This window comes from Malus domestica, chromosome 14, assembly GCF_042453785.1.
Source record: "Malus domestica chromosome 14, GDT2T_hap1".
NCBI classification, from domain to species: Eukaryota; Viridiplantae; Streptophyta; class Magnoliopsida; order Rosales; family Rosaceae; genus Malus; species Malus domestica.
This window is the reverse complement of record NC_091674.1, coordinates 11,698,784-11,718,396: the sequence shown is the minus strand read 5'-3', so window position 1 is coordinate 11,718,396 and position 19,613 is coordinate 11,698,784. Positions and strand designations below refer to the sequence as shown.

The following is a 19,613-nucleotide window of genomic DNA, read 5'->3' as shown; positions in this document are numbered from 1 at the left end:
TTAATAGGGCTAGTTCGGGTTAGGATCTCGAATCGAAGCCCCCAACTCGAATCCCAAACCAAAACATTTCGGTATTTGGGTCACATTAGGATTGGACCTTGAAGCCCAAAATGTTAGGTTTTTTTGGATTTTAAGTTTTTTAATAGTGAGCCCATCAAAACAAAACAAAAAAAAAATAAAAAAATTTCGTAGGCAATTGCAGCCCCCCCCCCATCCCCCTATAATTCGTGCAAGTCTTATTTCCCCATCCCCTATAATTTTATTCTACAAATTCGTGCACCCACCCACCCTAATCCTAATATGAGCCTAATCCGATGAACCCACAAATTCGTGCACCCACCCCTCCCAAAGACCTGCAAGTCCTAAATTGGAACCCACCCAACCTGAAACCCTCCCAAAAACCTGCATTCACTTTAATCTGAAACCCACAGTCCTCAAACCCTCACACATTTGACAAAATGCTCAGAAATCAAGTTAATCAACATGAAATTTGACCCTAAACCCTAAAGAACAAAAACCCAGTGAAAAATCAGAATCCCTTACCTAAATTTTGGGACTCGATTTGTGTTGGATTTGCATCTTCTTGCATCTCTGTGTGTGTGGCCGATGAGTGCCGTTGAACTGGACGGAGGAGCGGCGTTCGAAATAGACGGACTCGACAGAGGAGCGCTAGAGCGGCGTTCGAACTTGTTTTTCGAGAGAGTGAGAGTGAGCGATTGAGAGAGAGTTTGAGGAATTGAGAGGAATGCAAAAGACCTAACTTACAATGGACTGTAGGATTTAATCTTAACCAATCTAACGGGCCAAGTAATTTCTAATTATAAATTAAAAAAAAAATATATATATATATATATAAAATTTTCGGTTCGGTTCAAACAGTTTCAAAGATGAGGCCGAATCCCAAACCGAAACTTTCGGGATTAGTTCGGTTTCAGGTACCGAATTTTTCAAGAAATTTGGTTTGGGCATTTTTGGGTCAAATTTTGGGACGGTTCGGGATTTTCGGGAAAAAATTCCACCCCTAAAATTTAACATTGTAATTTTCTTTTGTTTTGAAAGGAAGAAAGAGTGTGCTTGTGGAAGGGGTAGGGTTTTGGGTGGAAAAAAAGTAATGCTATATTTATTATCTTTTTTACTATCACTTGTATTATCTTACTAATAAAGGTAGGGTTCGCTAATGCATGCAAGTCTCATCTCTATTAGATATATGAAATAAGTGATGGTACAACCAAGGAAGAAAATATCGGTAATATCGGAAATATCGGTAGTCCGAAAACACGGAAATATCGATGGAAATATCGGGATAATATCGATATCGATAAAAATTACATGGAAACCACGGAAATTGTAAGAAAAACTTGGAAATTTTTAATGAAACTTTGCAGGATGTTTATTTAGTCAATTATCTATTAGTTTATCAAAAAAAATTGGAAGGAAATACATTGCATGATGGATTTAACTGATTTAAGTTGATTATATAGCGAGCTAGCAAACATTGTGAGTGTAGAAAATATGTAGTAATTAATGAAAGAAGTTTAAACACACCATAATCATTTATATATAATTAATTAGTACAATATTGGGAGGTTTTATTTAGGATATTAAAAAAAAAAAAAGGGAAGTGAATAAAATGATGAAGAATAATGTGCCGAATTTGACACTGGTTTTCCGGTCAAACCACGGCGAGTTGGCCGGCGTGCAAGGTATCAATCTCTTCGTCTCGTCGAGTAGTACAACTTTCCTTTTTGTTTCACTCAATTTCGTTGAGTATTGAAAAAGTTATACTCATTTGAATCTTACCCAGTTTCCGGCGACCTCAGTGACTTTCGAGGCATTTTCCGGCCAAACCACGACGAGTCAGACATCGTGTGAGGTACCATTCTCTTCGTCTCTTCGAGGGCTACAACTTTCGTTTTTGTCTTGCTTGATTTTGTTGAGTTTTGACAAAGTTATGGCCGTTTAAAGTAGGTGTGGATTTCCGATTTTCTCTCCCATTGGGTCGAGTCCCACATCGCCCACGCGAGGGCAGTGAGCAAGCAAGAAGGCCTATAAAAGTCACATTCCCAAGCTGAGAAAAGCATGTTTTGCTCGGCCTATGGGCTATGATCAAGTGTAGTATGTGTTGAGATTTCTCAGCATTTTTAAGTATTTTTGAATATTATATCGCGATATTATCGATAATTTCGAAAATATCGCGATATTATCGATAATATCTCGATATTTTGACGAAAACCATTTGGATAGTTAAAAAAATATCGGACCTCCAAAAAATCGATAATATCAGCGATATTTCGCCGATATTATCGTTTTTTTCTTCCTTGGGTACAACTGATGGTAAGTATAACATTTTTGTTGAAAAAAAAGGTTTATCGTTTTAATTTATTTTTTTTAAGGAGAAAAAGGAAAAGAAAAACCCTATAAAAAGATAAACCCCGTAAAAAAAAGATTTGGTTGAATTTCAAAATATTGATGGCGCTTCTTCTTCTTCGACCTCCTCCTCCTCCTCCCTCTTATCTTCGCTTCATGGCCTTACGCTTCTTCTCCCACTCCTCTCTCCGCCCTAACTTCCCGCCTCCCTCTTCTTCTCCCTCTTCGTCTCCCTCGCTTGCTCGTCCCTCTCTCCTCTTCAACCCACAGACCAGGTGCTCTCCTCTTTCCTATTTTGCCCCTCTCCTTCTGCTTAATTCCTGTTTGGGTCCCTAGAAAACGCTGGAAAGGCTACTCCATCAGTAGTCTTATCCCAAAAGATTTTATTTTTCTCTTAATTCCGAATAAATTTATTTCTTCATTTCTTAGTTTTGCTATAAGATTTTTGTGGTTATTATTTTTGTTTTTCTGGGAAAGCGAAAAGTGTTTAAGGGTTTTAGTTTTTGGTGGTGGCAGGGCGGAATTTCCATTGAAGGGCATTGGTAGCTGCTGTGTGGATCGAAATGTGGTTTCTGCAAGAGTTTTCATGTCGTCTACCACTGCAACCGAGGCTTTTCAAGGGACCACTGGCTCCAGTGCTTATGGGTCGGATCAGATTCAGGTAAACTACTCACTTTTTTACACAATTGCGGATACAGAATTTCTATTCTCTTTCAGCTATTAACTTTGTGCAATTTTTGCAATTTTCTGTTCTTTTTGTGCTTTGTGCATTTTTTTCTGTATTTTGAAATGGATAAGTAAATGTTATTAAGCTGTTTTTGTCTGAGTTTTGGAGTGGGGTTTGTAAACCGTTATTTCGGCTTGGCTTTGGTTTGGTGAAATAATGTCTTTCATGTTCAGGTATTGGAAGGCTTAGACCCTGTTAGGAAAAGGCCAGGAATGTATATTGGGAGCACGGGACTTCGTGGTCTTCACCATTTGGTACTATTTGTACTCACTTTTTATCTTTCCAGTTTGAATGACGTGCTTTTACTAGTTTCTGATCATGTTATTTTAGGTATATGAAATATTAGATAATGCAGTTGACGAGGCTCAAGCCGGATTTGCTTCAAAGATTGAGGTCATTTTGCTCGCAGATGGTTCTGTGAGCATCACTGACAATGGTCGTGGGGTATGCTCCATTCCATTCACCTTTTAGTCAAAAGCTTAAAAATTCCTGTGTTATAACTTATATCTCATATGTATAGTCAATATTTCCAGAGTCTGTAAATTGTTCATCAGATTTGTTAAATATGCAGCCTAAATTCTGCAGTGCAATAAACATTTGGTCCTTCTATATATTTTCGCTGACCAACGAGGGTTTAGTGGGGTCCTTTGATTTTTCCCAAGGTACCTATTTAGCTATTTTCTGAAGTTTCCTGCCTCGCAAAGATTGTAGGGTTTCGTGGGAAGACACTATTCTGGAGCCAAGTGTGCAAAGTACTTTTGAGGGGATTTCTGGGTTTAAAAAAGGCTGATTGCCTCTATGCTCAGTAGATTTTTAGTACTCATTGCAAAACTACATTTACGAGAGCTGTACTGTAGATGTAGGGACTACAATTTTGTGATTGAGTACCCATGCAGTGTTTCTAGAGTTTTGCATCTGACCACACATTATATTAGGATTTCTTTTAATATTTTTCTCAATAAATTTCAGTTATGATCCAGCTTTAAATATATGCTGCTACTGTCTTTAACTGCACTTTTTATGCTCTTGTCCATTGCAGATTCCAACTGATATGCACCCAGCAACCAAGAAATCAGCCTTGGAGACTGTGTTGACGGTATTATTACATAAATTATCATTTTCATTTCTAATTTTGGTGTAGGGGTAGAAAGGATCAGCTTCAAATTGTACAGGGTCGGTTATTTCTTACACCAATATCAAATAAATAATTGCCTCTTTTTCTTTTTAATGTACACTAAAACATGTACGGTTTATAACTTTGGTTATAAGCTGTCTTAGATAAGTCAAAGGTTGAGCACATTTTTCAATGGCGTGATATATGAATTGTTTTTCAGGTTTTACATGCTGGTGGGAAGTTTGGTGGTTCAAGTAGTGGCTATAGTGTGTCTGGTGGATTGCATGGTGTGGGTTTATCAGTCGTCAATGCCTTGTCTGAGGTATGCATCATCTGTTCAGCTAAATTTGTTAGGTAATTTTTCCTGTCTTTGTGCAAATTTTGATGTTAGAGGATTCATTTATACTTTAAATTGTTTAGATCCCTCAGGATGGCCACGTCCACATTTCCTTCCATAATGCTAAAATTCCTTCAACTAAATTGCCTAAAATAGCCAACACAAATTCACCACTATCTGTTTATGGTGTTCACTACTCTGGTTATCAGTATCTTGCATCTAAATTGTGATGCCTGGCCTTGCAGGCTTTAGAAGTTACTGTTTGGCGTGATGGAATGGAATATCAGCAGAAGTATTGTCGTGGAAAGCCTGTGACAACTCTATCCTGTCATGTACTTCCAGTTGAATTCCAAGATCGGCATGGAACACGCATCAGATTTTGGCCTGACAAAGAAGGTTTTTCTTATATCCTTCGAGTCCCAGTGAATTTGATGGTCATTGGTTAAAATTTATTCCCAATTATTTGGTGATTTATGTTTGCTTTATCTGATTCGCATCTGTTCCTGCAGTCTTCACAACTACTATTCAGTTTGACTACAACACGATAGCTGGACGAATTAGGGAGCTAGCTTTTCTAAACCCAAATGTGAAGTCACTGCTTTTAATTCTCAATTATCATTCCCTACTATCTTTTAACCAATAAATCTTCTGATCTGCAGTTGTATTTGTCTTTGATAATTTTTTTGGATTTTCATTTTTATGGGTACGACCTTTTTTTCATTTTTATGGGAAATACCAAAGAGCGACCGTTTTCGCTACCTAGGATCTATCTTGCAAAAGAACGGAGAATTAGATGGAGACCTCAACCATAGAATACAAGCTGGATGGATGAAGTGGAAGAGTGCATCCGGCGTGTTGTGTGACCGTCGTATGCCACTGAAGCTCAAGGGAAAATTTTATAGGACGGCAATAAGGCCGGCGATGCTGTATGGCACAGAATGTTGGGTGGTGAAGCATCAACACATACACAAAATGGGTGTAGCAGAGATGAGGACGCTTCGTTGGATGTGTGGGCACACGAGAAAGGATAAGATTAGGAATGAGGATATCCGAGGTAAAGTAGGAGTAGCCGAAATTGAAGGAAAGATGAGAGAAAATTGGTTACGGTGGTTTGGACATGTGCAAAGAAGGGCCTACTGACGCTCCGGTTCGAAGATGTGACTACGGGACAGGTTCAGGGCCGAAGGGGTAGAGGAAGACCTAGGAAAACTTTGGAAGAGACCCTAAGAAAAGACTTAGAGTACTTGGATCTAACGGAGGACATGACACAAAACCGAGCGCAATGACGTTCTAGGATTCATATAGCCGACCCCACTTAGTGGGAAAAGGCTTTGTTGTTGTTGTTGTTGTTGTTGTTCATTTTTATAGGAAACAGGCATCATAAGATAGGCTTAGTGTTTTTTCTGTACTCGACATCTTATAGTCTTCTGTTGTTTCCAGCTCATGATCGCTCTTAGACAAGAGGATATCAATCCAGAGAAGAACCACCACAATGAATACTTCTATGTAGGGGGTTTGAATGAATATGTGAAATGGCTAAATACTGATAAGGTATGCTCAACCTCCTATCTTTGCAATTGTTTTGTTCCACCATTATAATTGCTTGTTCTAAATTTGATCTAGGCAAATTTAGTGATGTTGGTTCACGGTTCTCAAGCGAAGCGAGTGAAGCAGATGTGTAAAGAAATACTAACTCTCCCACTTCTTCCTTTTGAACTTTGGGATAGGGCTTCTTGTATACTACACATGTACCTCGATTTTGTTGTACTCTAAGAATTTCATTTGTAAGAAAAGAATAGTATCAATTACTGGACATCATTATATTGTGATCTACACAGCGGTCGGTGAATCTTAGCACCTATATGAGTATTCTACACAAATAACATAATGTCAAATTTTCTAGAAACTCCTTGACGTGTGGTTAAGTACATGTCACTTGGCAACATACAAGGATAACTACTTCATAATGTGTATCTGTATGAACAATTTGATATTTTTAATTGGTGGCTTCTGATTTGCATAATTTTCTAAAGATGGTTCATTGACCTCTTTTATTCAGAAACCGCTTCATGATGTGGTTGGCTTTAGAAAAGAAGTAGATGGAATCACTATTGATGTAGCTCTCCAGTGGTAATTAACTTCGTTATATATTTTACATACCCTTCATTAAGAAGAAGATTTCTTGTTATAAATTTTGTGAATTTTACATGGGGTAAAATTTTGCAAATTGTTGACAGCCAGTTCTTGTATTACTATGATGTTATGGTACTAGGTGTTCTGATGCATATTCAGAAACAATGCTTGGGTATGCTAATAGCATACGGACTGTTGATGGAGGAACTCATATTGATGGAACAAAGGCTTCATTAACAAGAACACTAAATAGTCTTGGAAAGAAGTCAAAAGTTATCAAGGTGCATCCCTTCTCTGTTTTCATTCTTTCAGAAATAACTCTTTTGGCTTCTTCTTTTAATTTTCTCTTTATTTATATAATTTTATTTCTTGAAAGGTGGTCTGAAATTGTATTCATTAAATTTAAAGCGACTCTTCATCATTAAACTTTTGGATTTTCTATTTGTCTGTCAGGTACAAATACACTTATATCACTTTGCACAATGGGCTGTCTCTCGCAGACACGCACTTTAAGAAGTAAGATGTAATTTTGATGTTTATCAGAAAAGATGGTGACAAGTGTGAGTAATTTAGTAATGCATTTCAGTTCTGTTATAGGTGAAATGTTGTCTGCCTAAGCTGGTTCGTTGTTGTTATATATTAAGCTTAGAAGATTTAATTATCTACAATTAACTCATCTTAATGGTTAATCTAATTATAAATACAAAGTACATAAAGGTCGTATCCAGTGCACAAGGCTCCCGCTTTATACAAAGTACATAATTAAAAAAAAACAGTTTCATTATTTTGAGGCGCATTATTATTTTGTCCAGGAAAAGGATATTACTTTGAGTGGTGAGCATGTGAGAGAAGGATTGACATACGTCATCTCGGTCAAAGTTCCCAATCCGGAATTTGAAGGCCAAACAAAGGTACTACCTATTTGTATTAATCCTGATGTGTAATAATGATTTGGCTGGACTGTTTCTAGGGGCATCTTAGGCTTTGCCATTGTACCCTTATTTTGTTGTTTGTTCTGTTTTAAAAGACTAGGTTGGGAAATCCAGAAGTGCGGAGAGTGGTTGATCAATCACTTCAAGAGTATCTTACGGAATACTTGGAGTTGCATCCAGATGTACTGGATTCAATCCTTTCAAAGTCTTTAAATGCTCTCAAGGTATCCTTGTAAATTAAAATAGTGCTTTGATGCATGAAATTTACATAGATTATACTGGAGATCTTTTCCTCATGTATAATATTTCCTTGTCTAGGCAGTGAAGTTTACATAGATTATACTGGAGATCTTTTCCTCATGTATAATGTTTCCTTGTCTAGGCAGCTCTGGCTGCAAAGAGGGCAAGAGAACTAGTTAGACAAAAGAGTGTTTTGAGATCATCTTCTCTCCCAGGAAAACTATCTGATTGCTCATCAACAAATCCTGAAGAATCAGGTATGTTTGCACCATCTTGTTTGAAGCTGATATCAGATTCTCAAAGGAATATCGTTTGATTTTCTGGTTATTAGGTTTATATAGTAATCATGTTCTAACTCTACTTCTGAATCCAAATTTTATAGTTCTAGTCTTCTTAAACTTAACAGTTGCAAGGATTACAGATTACTTCAGCTACCTATTCCTTGTAGTTGAATTTATAAATTCCAAAGCCTGTCTTTATTTACTATTGGATTTTCCAATGCAACCTTCATAAACATGATAATTCAAACAGGCTATTAGGACTTTCTATTTTGCACTGTTCGTTTCTGGAAACTTCATTTTATTATATATATATATATATATATATATATATTTATGTATCTTTTATTAATATTGTTACATTTGCTTCTTAGAGAATATATTAACACTACTCAACACTTTTTATTTTTTTATAATTAACCCTACTCTACACTTTATTTTATTTTACAATTAACCCTACTCAACACTTGATCATCATTCTTTTCCTTTAAATACATCAGCTACTTGAGATGAAACATATCTCGATGTTTGCATTAGTTGATACCAATGTATTAAAAGCGTGAGGTGTGGGCGAGGCGTCCAAGGGATAGCCCAGCCTAGGCGTGAGGCAAAGCCTCACGGGACCTAAATTTTTTAATATATACACTGAGTGTACACATATATTATAAATATATATACACACATATTATATATATATATATATATATATATAATAAAGGATGAAAAGAACAATGAGTACACATATAACAATGCACGCAGACAGCACACACATCCATTATATAAAAAAAAAAAAAAATCAGGAAAAAAGGCAGAGAGACAATAGTGCAAAGAAGAGGTATGAGGCAGTTAAAACCCTACCCAAAATTTGGGTTTGGGAGTAAAAAAACAAAAAAAAAAAAAAAAAAAATCCCCTGAGGCGCACCTAGGCGGCTCCGGTGGCGCCTTCCGCCACCTAGGCGGCTTTGGCGACGCCTTCCGCCCACTCCTTAAAAACAGAGACGGCAACCCTCAAGCCTAGTCTCACAGGGCGCCTAGGCGCGCCCTGAGGCAAGCCTTTTAAAACATTGGTTGATACTAAAGAGTTCACTCTCTTAAATTGTTATTTATGAGTAATTTTTATTCATCATATGATAAATTTAGTTGGGGAACAGGATATGTGAAAATCCTGACCTTAAATCTTTTTGGTTTTTCTTCTCTCATGGTTAGGCTTTACTATTTGATATATTTAGCTGACATAATGATTGCAAAGTTATACCGGGAGAGAGCTTAGCTAATCAACACCGCTTGTTGGTGATGGATGTACATATCAAAAGAGTGAGAAAAAAGAACAAGACTTGGAAGTGCCAAAGGACTAGATGGTGGAATCTAAAAGGAGAAAAACAAGCCATTTTCAAAGAGAAAGTAATCACCCAATGTGTGTGGGATAGAGAGGGGGAAGCTAGCCAAAGGTGGGATTCCATGGCTAGTTGTATCCGAAAAGTAGCAAAAGAGGTATTAGGAGAGTCCAAGGGCTTTGCTCCACACCAAAAGGAATCTTGGTGGTGGAATGAGGAGGTACAAACAAAGGTGAAGACTAAGAAGGAATGTTGTAAAGCCTTATACAAGGATAGGACCGATGAAAATGGTGAAAGGTATAGAAGAGCGAAGCAAGAGGCGAAGAAAGCTGTGAGAGAAACTAAGTTAGCGGCTTATGACGATATGTATAAGCGACTAGATACCAAAGAATGAGAGTTGGATATCTATAAACTAACTAGAGCAAGGGAAAAGAAGACAAGGGACCTAAACCAAGTGAGATGCATCAAGGATGAGGATGGAAAGGTTCTTGCTACAGAGAACGCAGTCAAAGACAGATGGAGAGGTTATTTTCATAATCTTTTCAATGAAGGACATGAAAGGAGTACTTCTTTAGGGGAGTTGAGTAACTCAGAAGAGTGCAAAAATTACGCCTTTTATCGTCGAATCAGGAAGGAAGAAGTGGTTGTAGCTTTGAAGAAGATGAAGCATAGAAAAGCAGTGGGCCCAAACGATATACTGATCGAAGTATGGAAAGTCTTGGGAGAGACAGGTATAGCATGGTTCACTGACCTTTTCAATAGGATTTTGAAAACGAAGAAGATGCCAAATGAGTGGCGAAAGAGCACTTTGGTGCCTATCTACAAGAATAAGGGCGACGTACAAATTGCATGAACTATAGGGGTATTAAGCTAATGAGTCATACAATGAAGCTTTGGGAGAGAGTCATTGAGCATAGATTGAGGCAAGAGACACGGGTTTCGGACAACCAATTCGGGTTCATGCCAAGGCGCTCAACCATGGAGGCAATCTATCTCTTACGAAGATTGATGGAAAGATATAGAGATGGGAAAAAAGATTTACACATGGTCTTTATAGATTTGGAAAAAGCGTATGATAGGGTCCTAAGAGACATTCTTTGGAGGATTTTAGAGAAGAAAGGAGTACGAGTAGCATATATCCAAGCTATAAAGGATATGTATGAAGGAGCAAAGACTGCCGTAAGAACTCATGAAGGACAAACCGAAAGCTTCCCCATAATTGTAGGATTACATCAAGGCTCATCCTTAAGTCCTTACCTTTTTGCGTTGGTAATGGATGAGTAAACAGGACATATTCAAGATGATATTCCTTGGTGTATGCTTTTCGCAGACGATATAGTGTTGATAGATGAAACTCAGGAAGGGGTAAATGCGAAGCTTAACCTTTGGAGAGAAGTGTTGGAATCTAAAGGTCTTCGCCTAAGCCGATCAAAGACAGAATATATGGAGTGCAAGTTCAGTGCAAATGGAGGCCAAAATGAGTTAGGGGTGAGGATCGGAGATCAAGAAATACTAAAGAGCGACCGTTTTCACTACTTAGGATCTATCTTGCAAAAGAACGGAGAATTAGATGGAGATCTCAACCATAGAATACAAGCTGGATGGATGAAGTGGAAGAGTGCATCCGGCGTGTTGTGTGACTGCCGTATGCCACTGAAGCTCAAGGGAAAATTTTATAGGACGGCAATAAGGCCAGCGATGCTGTATGGCACAAAATGTTGGGCGGTGAAGCATCAACACGTACACAAAATGGGTGTAACGGAGATGAGGATGCTTCGTTGGATGTGTGGGCACACGAGAAATGATAAGATTAGGAATGAGGATATCCGAGGTAAAGTAGGAGTAGCTGAAATTGTAGGAAAGCTGAGAGAAAATCGGTTACGGTGGTTTGGACATGTGCAAAGAAGGTCTACTGACGCTCCGGTTAGAAGATGCGACTACGGGACAGAGGTTCAGGGTCGAAAGGGTAGATGAAGACCTAGGAGAACTTTGGAAGAGACTCTAAGAAAAGACTTAAGAGTACTTGGATCTAATGGAGAACATGACGCAGGACCGAGCACAATGGCGTTCTAAGATTCATATAGCCGACCCCACTCAATGACTTGGATTTTTCAAGTCTCTAACTGAGAAGTGTTCCTCACTCGGGAAATTAAGGGAACACTATCTCAACCTACATGCTCCACTCACAAAGCTTCAACATACAAGCTTCAACAAAAGAAAAATTCAAAGAACTTAATGAAGAAGGCTTTGGTGTATTTAACACAATACGTTGAAATGAAGCAAAGCTTATTTATTGATATCTCCGATAAGTTACAAATATGTACATATACATGAGTCAAAATAAACAAACAAGAGGGAGCCTTCACAAAGGTTGCTTAGGAGAAGTCTCAGCAGTTGGTAGAGCCTCAGAAAGAGAAGGCACCGGAGGGGGATCATTCGGAGCCTCAGTACTGGAAAGAACCGTAGAAGGAGGAGGCATCGGAGGTTGATCATTTGGAGCTTCATTGCGCGGTACAGCCCCAGAAGACGAAGGCAATAAATGCCTTTGGAACAAACCCACAAACCTTTAATGATCAAGTAAAATTTGACCATCAGATTCCTTCATCTGGTCAAGCTTCCTCTTCATGTTTGTAGCATAGTCATGTGCGAGCCGGTGCAATTGTTTATTCTCATGCTTGAGCCCTCTAATCTTCTGTTTGAGACTCATCACTTCAGCCGCCAATGATTCAATTTGGCGGGTTCAAGCAAATAGGCGTTGGGCCATATTAGACACAAAACCTGCACACTGAACACTGAGAGCCAGAGAATCCTTAATAGCCAACTCATCAGACCGTTTGGAAAGTAGTCTGTTATCTTTGGGAGTGAGAAGGTTCCTGGCCACCATTGTAGTGGTCATATCATTCTTCATCACGGAATCCCTAACGGTAAGAGGACCAGTAGGGGATAAGAAGGATGGGCGCCATATGTTGTCTGGAGAAGGCGTGGCTGCCTCTTCAACAAGGTTCAAGTCAAAACGACGGTCGGAGAGGCCAGACATTTTCAAAGGTGTTGAAGAGAGAAGAGGTCGGACAAATCAAGATCTTAGAAGTGCAAGAAGGGAGCTTCTACTGGTGGAGATTCAAGTGTGCTTTGGAACTTAATGCCAGCCTCTATAAAAATTTGCACTCGATGGAGCTTTAGAAATCGAAGAGGTGCCTGCTCAGAAATCTAAGAGGCGTTTGCTTTCTCAAAAGCTGGGCTGCTCAAAGATCACGAGGGCCGATCTCAGAAATCGAAGAGGCGCTTGTTTTCTTAAAAGCTGGGCTGCTCAGAGACCACGAGGGTCGATCTTAGAAATCGAAGAGGCACTTGCTTTTTCAGCCTGGTCAGCACCTATCACATGCACACTCAGCTTTGCGGAAATTATGGGCATTCTGTCGAAGATTTCTGGTGAAGTAGAAAGCACGTGAATCTTACTGTTCAATCATCCACTTTCCACACGCAACATCAGCTCATGGGTACCACAAATAACTTTGCCAAAGATCTCTGACAAAGTTTAGACATGTGAAGCTTGCAGCTCCCACTACATCGCTATGACCAAGAAGGGTAAAAGAATAGCAATGAAACAACACTAACAAAGTTTAGACACATAAATTTTGAAGGTCTAGCTACCATATTATTACCCACAAGGGTAAAGGAACAACACCACTGCTGGATATTGGAAAGTCCTTGTGTGTCAACCTTTGTGCTCCGTGGCAAGGTAGACTAGCAAACATGCCCAACCTTTACTCACATTCGAGAAAACACTTCCAACAAGATTGCTTGCTCTAAAATCGAAGAGGCACCGCCCTTCGAATCTCGAGAGCTAGACTCCCAACATGATTACTTTCTCAAAAATCGAAGAGACACCGCTCTCTGAATCTTGAGAGCCAGACTCCTAGCAGGATTGCTTTCTCAAAAATCGAAGAGGCACCGTTCTCCGAATCTCGAGAGCCAGATCCCCAACAGGATTGCTTGTTCGAAAACCGAAGAGGCACCGCTTTCTCAACTTCGAGAGCCAGATCTCCTTGGATAAAGCTTGTCTATAATCTTCACACGCAACATCAGCTTTCCAGATACCATAGACCACTTTTTCAAAGTGCTCGGACAGAGTTAAAACACGTGAAGCTGGCAGCTCCCACTACCGTGCTATGACCAAGCAGGGTAAAGGAATAGTATTACTACTTGTTGTTTGGGAGACCCCTATATATGTCGACCTCCATCTTCAACGGACAGGCAGACCTGCAAAAATGCTCAACCTTTCCTCATATCTGAGAGGGCACTCCCAACGAAGCCTCTCGAAATACTCAGCTTTCTTTCCCCCCGATAATACCTCTGCAAACAAGCTACACCAGAGCAAGACTATCTCATATCATCAGGGTTAAAAGCAAGAGTATCCCATATCATGCTTTTTTCCTGTCTTTTCCTTTGGCCTTGTTCTTACCTGCAAGACAAGGAGAAAGAGAGCAATTAGTCAGCACTTGGAATCAAGCTTCCAGTTAGGAATTGACTGCCTAAAACCCCTTACCTGATTACTTACCTGGCATTGCTCTCGAGTACTCATCTTCAACATCTTATGCTTCCAGAGAAGATATCACATCTGCCTGAGAAACAGATAGGGCAAGTAAGAAGGATACAAGGAAGCATGTGGAGACAAGCGTAACAGAACATGTGCCGATACATCCACTACTTTGTCAACAGCAAAAGTATCCCATATCAGCAGGGTTGAACGTACTCTAGATTTGATGGACTTGTTTTGACCCTCAAATTCTTCAGTCGGCCTTATACTCTGGAGGAAACCAGAAAACCCTCTAGCCTAGTTCAAGAATAAGCATGTGGAAAGTTACTTCTTCAAAAGCAAAAGTATCTCATATCATCTCTTATCCTTTTTCTTCTCTTTATCCTTCATGCTGCCTACAAGATAGGGAGAATGAGAACAATTAGCCGGAACTCGAAATCAAACTTCTGATCTGGGACTGATTGCTTGGAGCTCTGATTGCTTACCTTGTCTGTCACCTCTTTCAGCAGATCCCCTAGCTCGGCGCCTTGGGGGACTCCTACTATATGGTTTGTATCGCGCTTGACCAAGCCTGAAACTACAAGTAAGCTTCAAGTGAAATTGATACATTACCTTGTGCATCTCCACCAATTAAATATACCACCCTTGGATGGAGGAAGAGTACTTCATCTACCTATGAGATAGATAAGGCAAGTGAAGATGATACCACACTTCGGTACTTAAGAAGTTTCGTAATTACGAGATCATTCTCCCACAATATTTCCTAATGTCATTTGTACTAAATCATTCACTTGTACTCACTAAAGGAGAGCTTGAACCTATGTACTTGTGTAAACCCTTCACAATTAATGAGAACTCCTCTACTCCGTGGACGTAGCCAATCTGGGTGAACCACGTACATCTTGTGTTTGCTTTCCTGTCTCTATCCATTTACATACTTATCCACACTAATGACTGGAGCAATCTAGCGAAGATCACAAAGAAAGGATAAGATTAGGAATGAGGATATCCGAGATAAAGTAGGAGTAGCCGAAATTGAAGGAAAGATGAGAGAAAATCGGTTACGGTGGTTTGGACATGTGCAAAGAAGGCCTACTGACGCTCCGGTTCGAAGATGTGACTACGGGACAGAGGTTCATGGCCGAAGGGGTAGAGGAAGACCTAGGAAAACTTTGGAAGAGACCCTAAGAAAAGACTTAGAGTACTTGGATCTAACGGAGGACATGACACAAAACCGAGCGCAATGGCGTTCTAGGATTCATATAGCCGACCCCACTTAGTGGGAAAAGACTTTGTTGTTGTTGTTGTTGTAATGAGTCCAACCACCGGTGTTCTTCAGTAATGAATTCAGTTATCACAAGCGTGTTGTTACCTGGAAGGCTGTCAAATGATAGATTTCATGGTCCACTGGTGTCTATTTTGGTTCTCCTGTTAGTTTCCTAGAACAGTCACATTCCACCTTATTTGCATAGAATTTTTATGCTTACACAATAATGATAAATGGTTCCAGCATTATTGATGAGATTGAATGCATCATCTGCTCGTGTGTTTACAACTTAAAGTAACGAGACATTTTTATGGCTTGATCTGGTTTTGGTATGATATAAGTGTAATTAAGAGTTGTGGTTGTATAATTGAATTGTAAAGGATTTTCTTGATATGGATTTCTCTCATCTTGTTGCCCTTAATATTCTAAGATACTATCGCATTATATTGTTGAGTATTAAATTTGTGTTACTTGCTGTTTTATGTTTACAGAAATCTTTATAGTTGAAGGTGATTCAGCTGGTGGAAGTGCAAAACAGGGTCGTGATAGGTGCTTTCAGGTAAATTATACTGTTAATTTGTAGTTTTGGCTTTCAATTGTGAAGTGAAAAAACAAATGCTTTTAATGTAACAGAATCAAATGGCATACCACCACTGTTTTAATAGAACTTTTTATTAGTGATGTGAATCAGTAGATTTGTTTTAAGCATACAACAACAACCAACCAACCAAGCCTTATCCCAAGTAGGGTCAGCTATATGAATCCTAGAATGTCACTACGCTCGCTTTTGCTCCAAGTACTCCATATCTTTTCGTGAAGTCTCTTTCAAAGTCTTCCTAGGTCTTCCTCTACCCCTTCTTCCATGTGCCTCCGTCTCATAGTCGTATCTTCTAATCGGAGCATTTGTAGGTTGTTGGTTCACGTGTCCAAACCCCCTTAACTAATTTTCTCTCATCTTATCTTCAATTGCCGCCACTCCTACTTTAACTCGGATATTCTCACTCTTAATCATATCCTTTCTCGTTTGCCCACACATCCAACAAAGCATTATCATCTCTGCTACACTCATTTTTTGCACGTGTTGTTTTTTGACCGTCCAACATTACGTGCCATAAAGCATTGCTGGCCTTGTTGCTGTCCCATAAAATTTTCCCTTGAGCTTTAGTGGCGTACGACGATCGCCCAACATTCTGCTACTCTTACTGTATACGGGATCAATCATGCTAACTTTCATTTTGTATCCATAGTGTTTTGCTGTGGTAATAACATTGAGGATTGTGTCATACTTCTCAGATAAAATTATGACTTCATACATTATTTGTCTTGCCCTCCATCTGATGGCATTTTGACATTTGTGGCTTAACAAGAATGTTGTTCTTGCTATGCCTTCGCAATGCATTTGACAAGAATGTTGTGAAATATTTTCTGCAGGCCATTCTTCCACTGAGGGGTAAAATTCTGAACATTGAAAGGAAGGATGAGGCAGCAATGTATAAAAATGAAGAGATTCAAAATCTAATTCTTGGTCTTGGACTTGGGGTGAAGGTTGAATAGATTTTGTTTTAAGTTTTCATTTATTATTATTAATTATTAATTTATTTATTTTAAAGAAATCATCTATATAATCTTCTTTGTTTCAGGGAGAGGACTTCAAGAAGGAGGCTCTACGTTACCATAAGATTATCATTTTAACAGATGCTGATATAGATGGTGCTCACATCCGTACTCTGCTACTGACATTTTTCTTCAGATATCAGGTAGGGAACGGAATAAACCTCACTTATTTAGTTATTTACAATGGATACAACATGATGCAGTAATTCTTGCTTGCAGAGAGCCTTATTTGATGAGGGCTACATATATGTTGGCGTTCCACCGCTTTACAAGGTTTGCATTTTTGTCTGAATTAATCAGAGGGATTTTTTAGAATAGTATATAGTTAAGTTCATTGTTCTTTGCTGAAATGACCAGGTTGAGAGGGGAAAGCAAGCCAAATATTGCTATGATGAAGCTGAACTTAAAATGCTTCAGAACTCCTTCCCTTTGAATGCGTCTTACAACATTCAGAGGTTCAAAGGTTAGTACGAAGTATGAACATTATGAAACTGAAGTTTATATGGTTCAATGCATGAAGTCAGTGGCAGATAAATGCACTCCTAATTTTGCAAGGGCATATGTATTTTCAAGTCGGTAGGTCCTTATGGGCGTGGCAGAGCCATTAGTGCCCACAACGGTCAGCTGGCCCTCCTCATGCCTTAAACTCTATTAAAATGTTATGTTTGTGTGCAATTATATAGAGGAGATGATATGTACAAGCAGATTACTGGATGACTATAATTGGTGTCAATGACATTAATAGGTCAACTTTGTTTTTAACTTTCTGCGGTTTACTAGATGAGAGGCAATTTGTCTTCACTAGGTGACATGTTTAAATATTAGAATTCATAGTATTATCTTTCTATCACATGTTTTGTTCAAATGCTAAGTGAAAATTGTTTCTGCTAGATTTCCGGTTTGGACCTAAATTTTAAACCATCAACATCAACCCGCCAGTCACTCTTTTGTATCAACATTAACCTGTCAGTCAATGTTTTGTATCAACATCGACCCGTCAGTCACTCTACATCCTAAAAACTTAAGCTGTTGTCAACAACGCATGTCAACCCAACATACTCCCTCCCATGCAACTGCCTCCTGCACATGAGGAAGCTGACAGAGTCAGATATATTGTAAAACATTTAGTACATCCATCCTGCACCTTGCAGATTAATGGATAAGTGCGGGAGAAGGGATTAGAGGTTTCTTATCCTTGAACCGACGGCAACTAAAAGCTACGATGCCATATTAAACAACATTGGGCTCCAAAATACTTAAGCTAGGAAATGATCCATCAGTACCTAAATGGTATCTTCTTTAATGTCAACAGATGGCTTTTTAACTGCATAGAAACTTGTTATACGGTCTTATATTACCTGGCTTTACGAGTGTTCTTCATAAGTTTGAACAAGTGAGCTAGGTTTTACTCAAGCTTGGTTCATTATATTATATAATCCTAAAATAGATCCCATGATTGAACAGGGTCTACCTCGGCAACACTCTCTGCGTTAGGATTATTATATCATACAATCCTTTGACAATCATCTGTTCTATCAAGTAATGGAAACATTAAACCAAGATCAATCCCAAGGGCATACTAATGGAAACATCAATTAAATTATTTGTTTCTATAGATAAAGGACATCCCTATGTTTTTATGTTACTAATGAGTTCAAGTATGTATAACCGAACTTTCAGTTGGAACTAGCTGTTTAATTATCATGTTGTTATGGTTGCAATGCAGGCCTGGGGGAAATGATGCCCGCCCAGTTATGGGAAACAACAATGAATCCCGAGCAAAGGCTTCTTAAACGATTAGGGGTTGGGGATGCTGCTGAGGCGAACATGGTGTTTTCGTCCCTTATGGGTGCTCGGGTAAGTAGAGCGTGTATAAAGGTTATTTTGCTGAGTTATGGTTTACTGAAGCTATTTGGCGCTTATATTTGCAAGGGCTTCCTTCTGAGGACTACCTTTTAGTTTTCAAAATCAAAAGCGACTTCAAGGCACTCTGTTGTCTACAAGGTTTTATCATGAAAGCACTCGCTGTCTCTAGCATGTGCGCGCATTACGGTGTGTCTTAAAATATCCAAAACACTGATGGAATTTAGTCCGGCCAAGTTATTTACCAAATAGTAGGGAAATATGCATGATGGAACTAAATTACATTTGTATCATCTTTATTCACTCGTCGTCATAACGGGATTTGAAATATAGAAACATACTGCTTATAGGCTATTTGTTTTAAGGTCGAAGTCATTCAGCTTCCCAGATGCCATAACTAATATATATCATTGAGTGAAATGCCAGTTTACATAGATATTGTACTTATCTTTGTGTTAGGTGGATTACCGGAAGGAGCTCATAAAGAATTCCGCGAACATGATCAACTTCGATCAGTTGGATATTTAAAGGAGCCATTGATCCAGGAAGACGAGTTGTGAACCTGTAGACCAATTTTGCAGACAAGCAGAAACTCCACAGCGATCGAACGGGCTTTTTATGTTGTGCATTTTGATTCGTAGCTGTGAAACACGCTGCGTGTGGCACCATGTATGGAAATGGAATTGCTCCTCTTGAGTTTAGGTAGATTTTTGAGAGGTTTTCGTATTTTATCATAGGAAATTATGTTTCCTTGTATATGGAGATTTACGTTTCTACTGGGACGACTCTGTAATCTTATTATTTGTTGTATGAAATTCTGTTTTTGTATTTATTGCAGAAAAAAAAAAAAGGTGTTAGTTTGAGCAACTG

General features: G+C 38.9%; 1 protein-coding gene across 1 annotated transcript; it reads left to right on the top strand.

The window, feature by feature from the left end:
- The first annotated feature begins 2,452 nt into the window (after positions 1-2,452).
- LOC103450030 (DNA gyrase subunit B, chloroplastic/mitochondrial-like) lies at positions 2,453-19,571 on the top strand. Its single transcript, XM_070811963.1, has 21 exons — positions 2,453-2,642; positions 2,884-3,028; positions 3,268-3,348; positions 3,425-3,538; positions 4,134-4,190; positions 4,429-4,530; positions 4,791-4,941; positions 5,055-5,131; positions 5,986-6,096; positions 6,605-6,675; positions 6,818-6,959; positions 7,491-7,589; positions 7,706-7,834; positions 7,993-8,107; positions 15,758-15,825; positions 16,698-16,811; positions 16,907-17,023; positions 17,100-17,153; positions 17,238-17,343; positions 18,607-18,737; positions 19,203-19,571. Exons 1-21 carry the CDS (start codon positions 2,470-2,472, stop codon positions 19,269-19,271), a joined length of 2,226 nt encoding a protein of 741 aa, XP_070668064.1. The 5' UTR covers positions 2,453-2,469; the 3' UTR covers positions 19,272-19,571.
- The last annotated feature ends 42 nt before the right edge of the window (positions 19,572-19,613 follow it).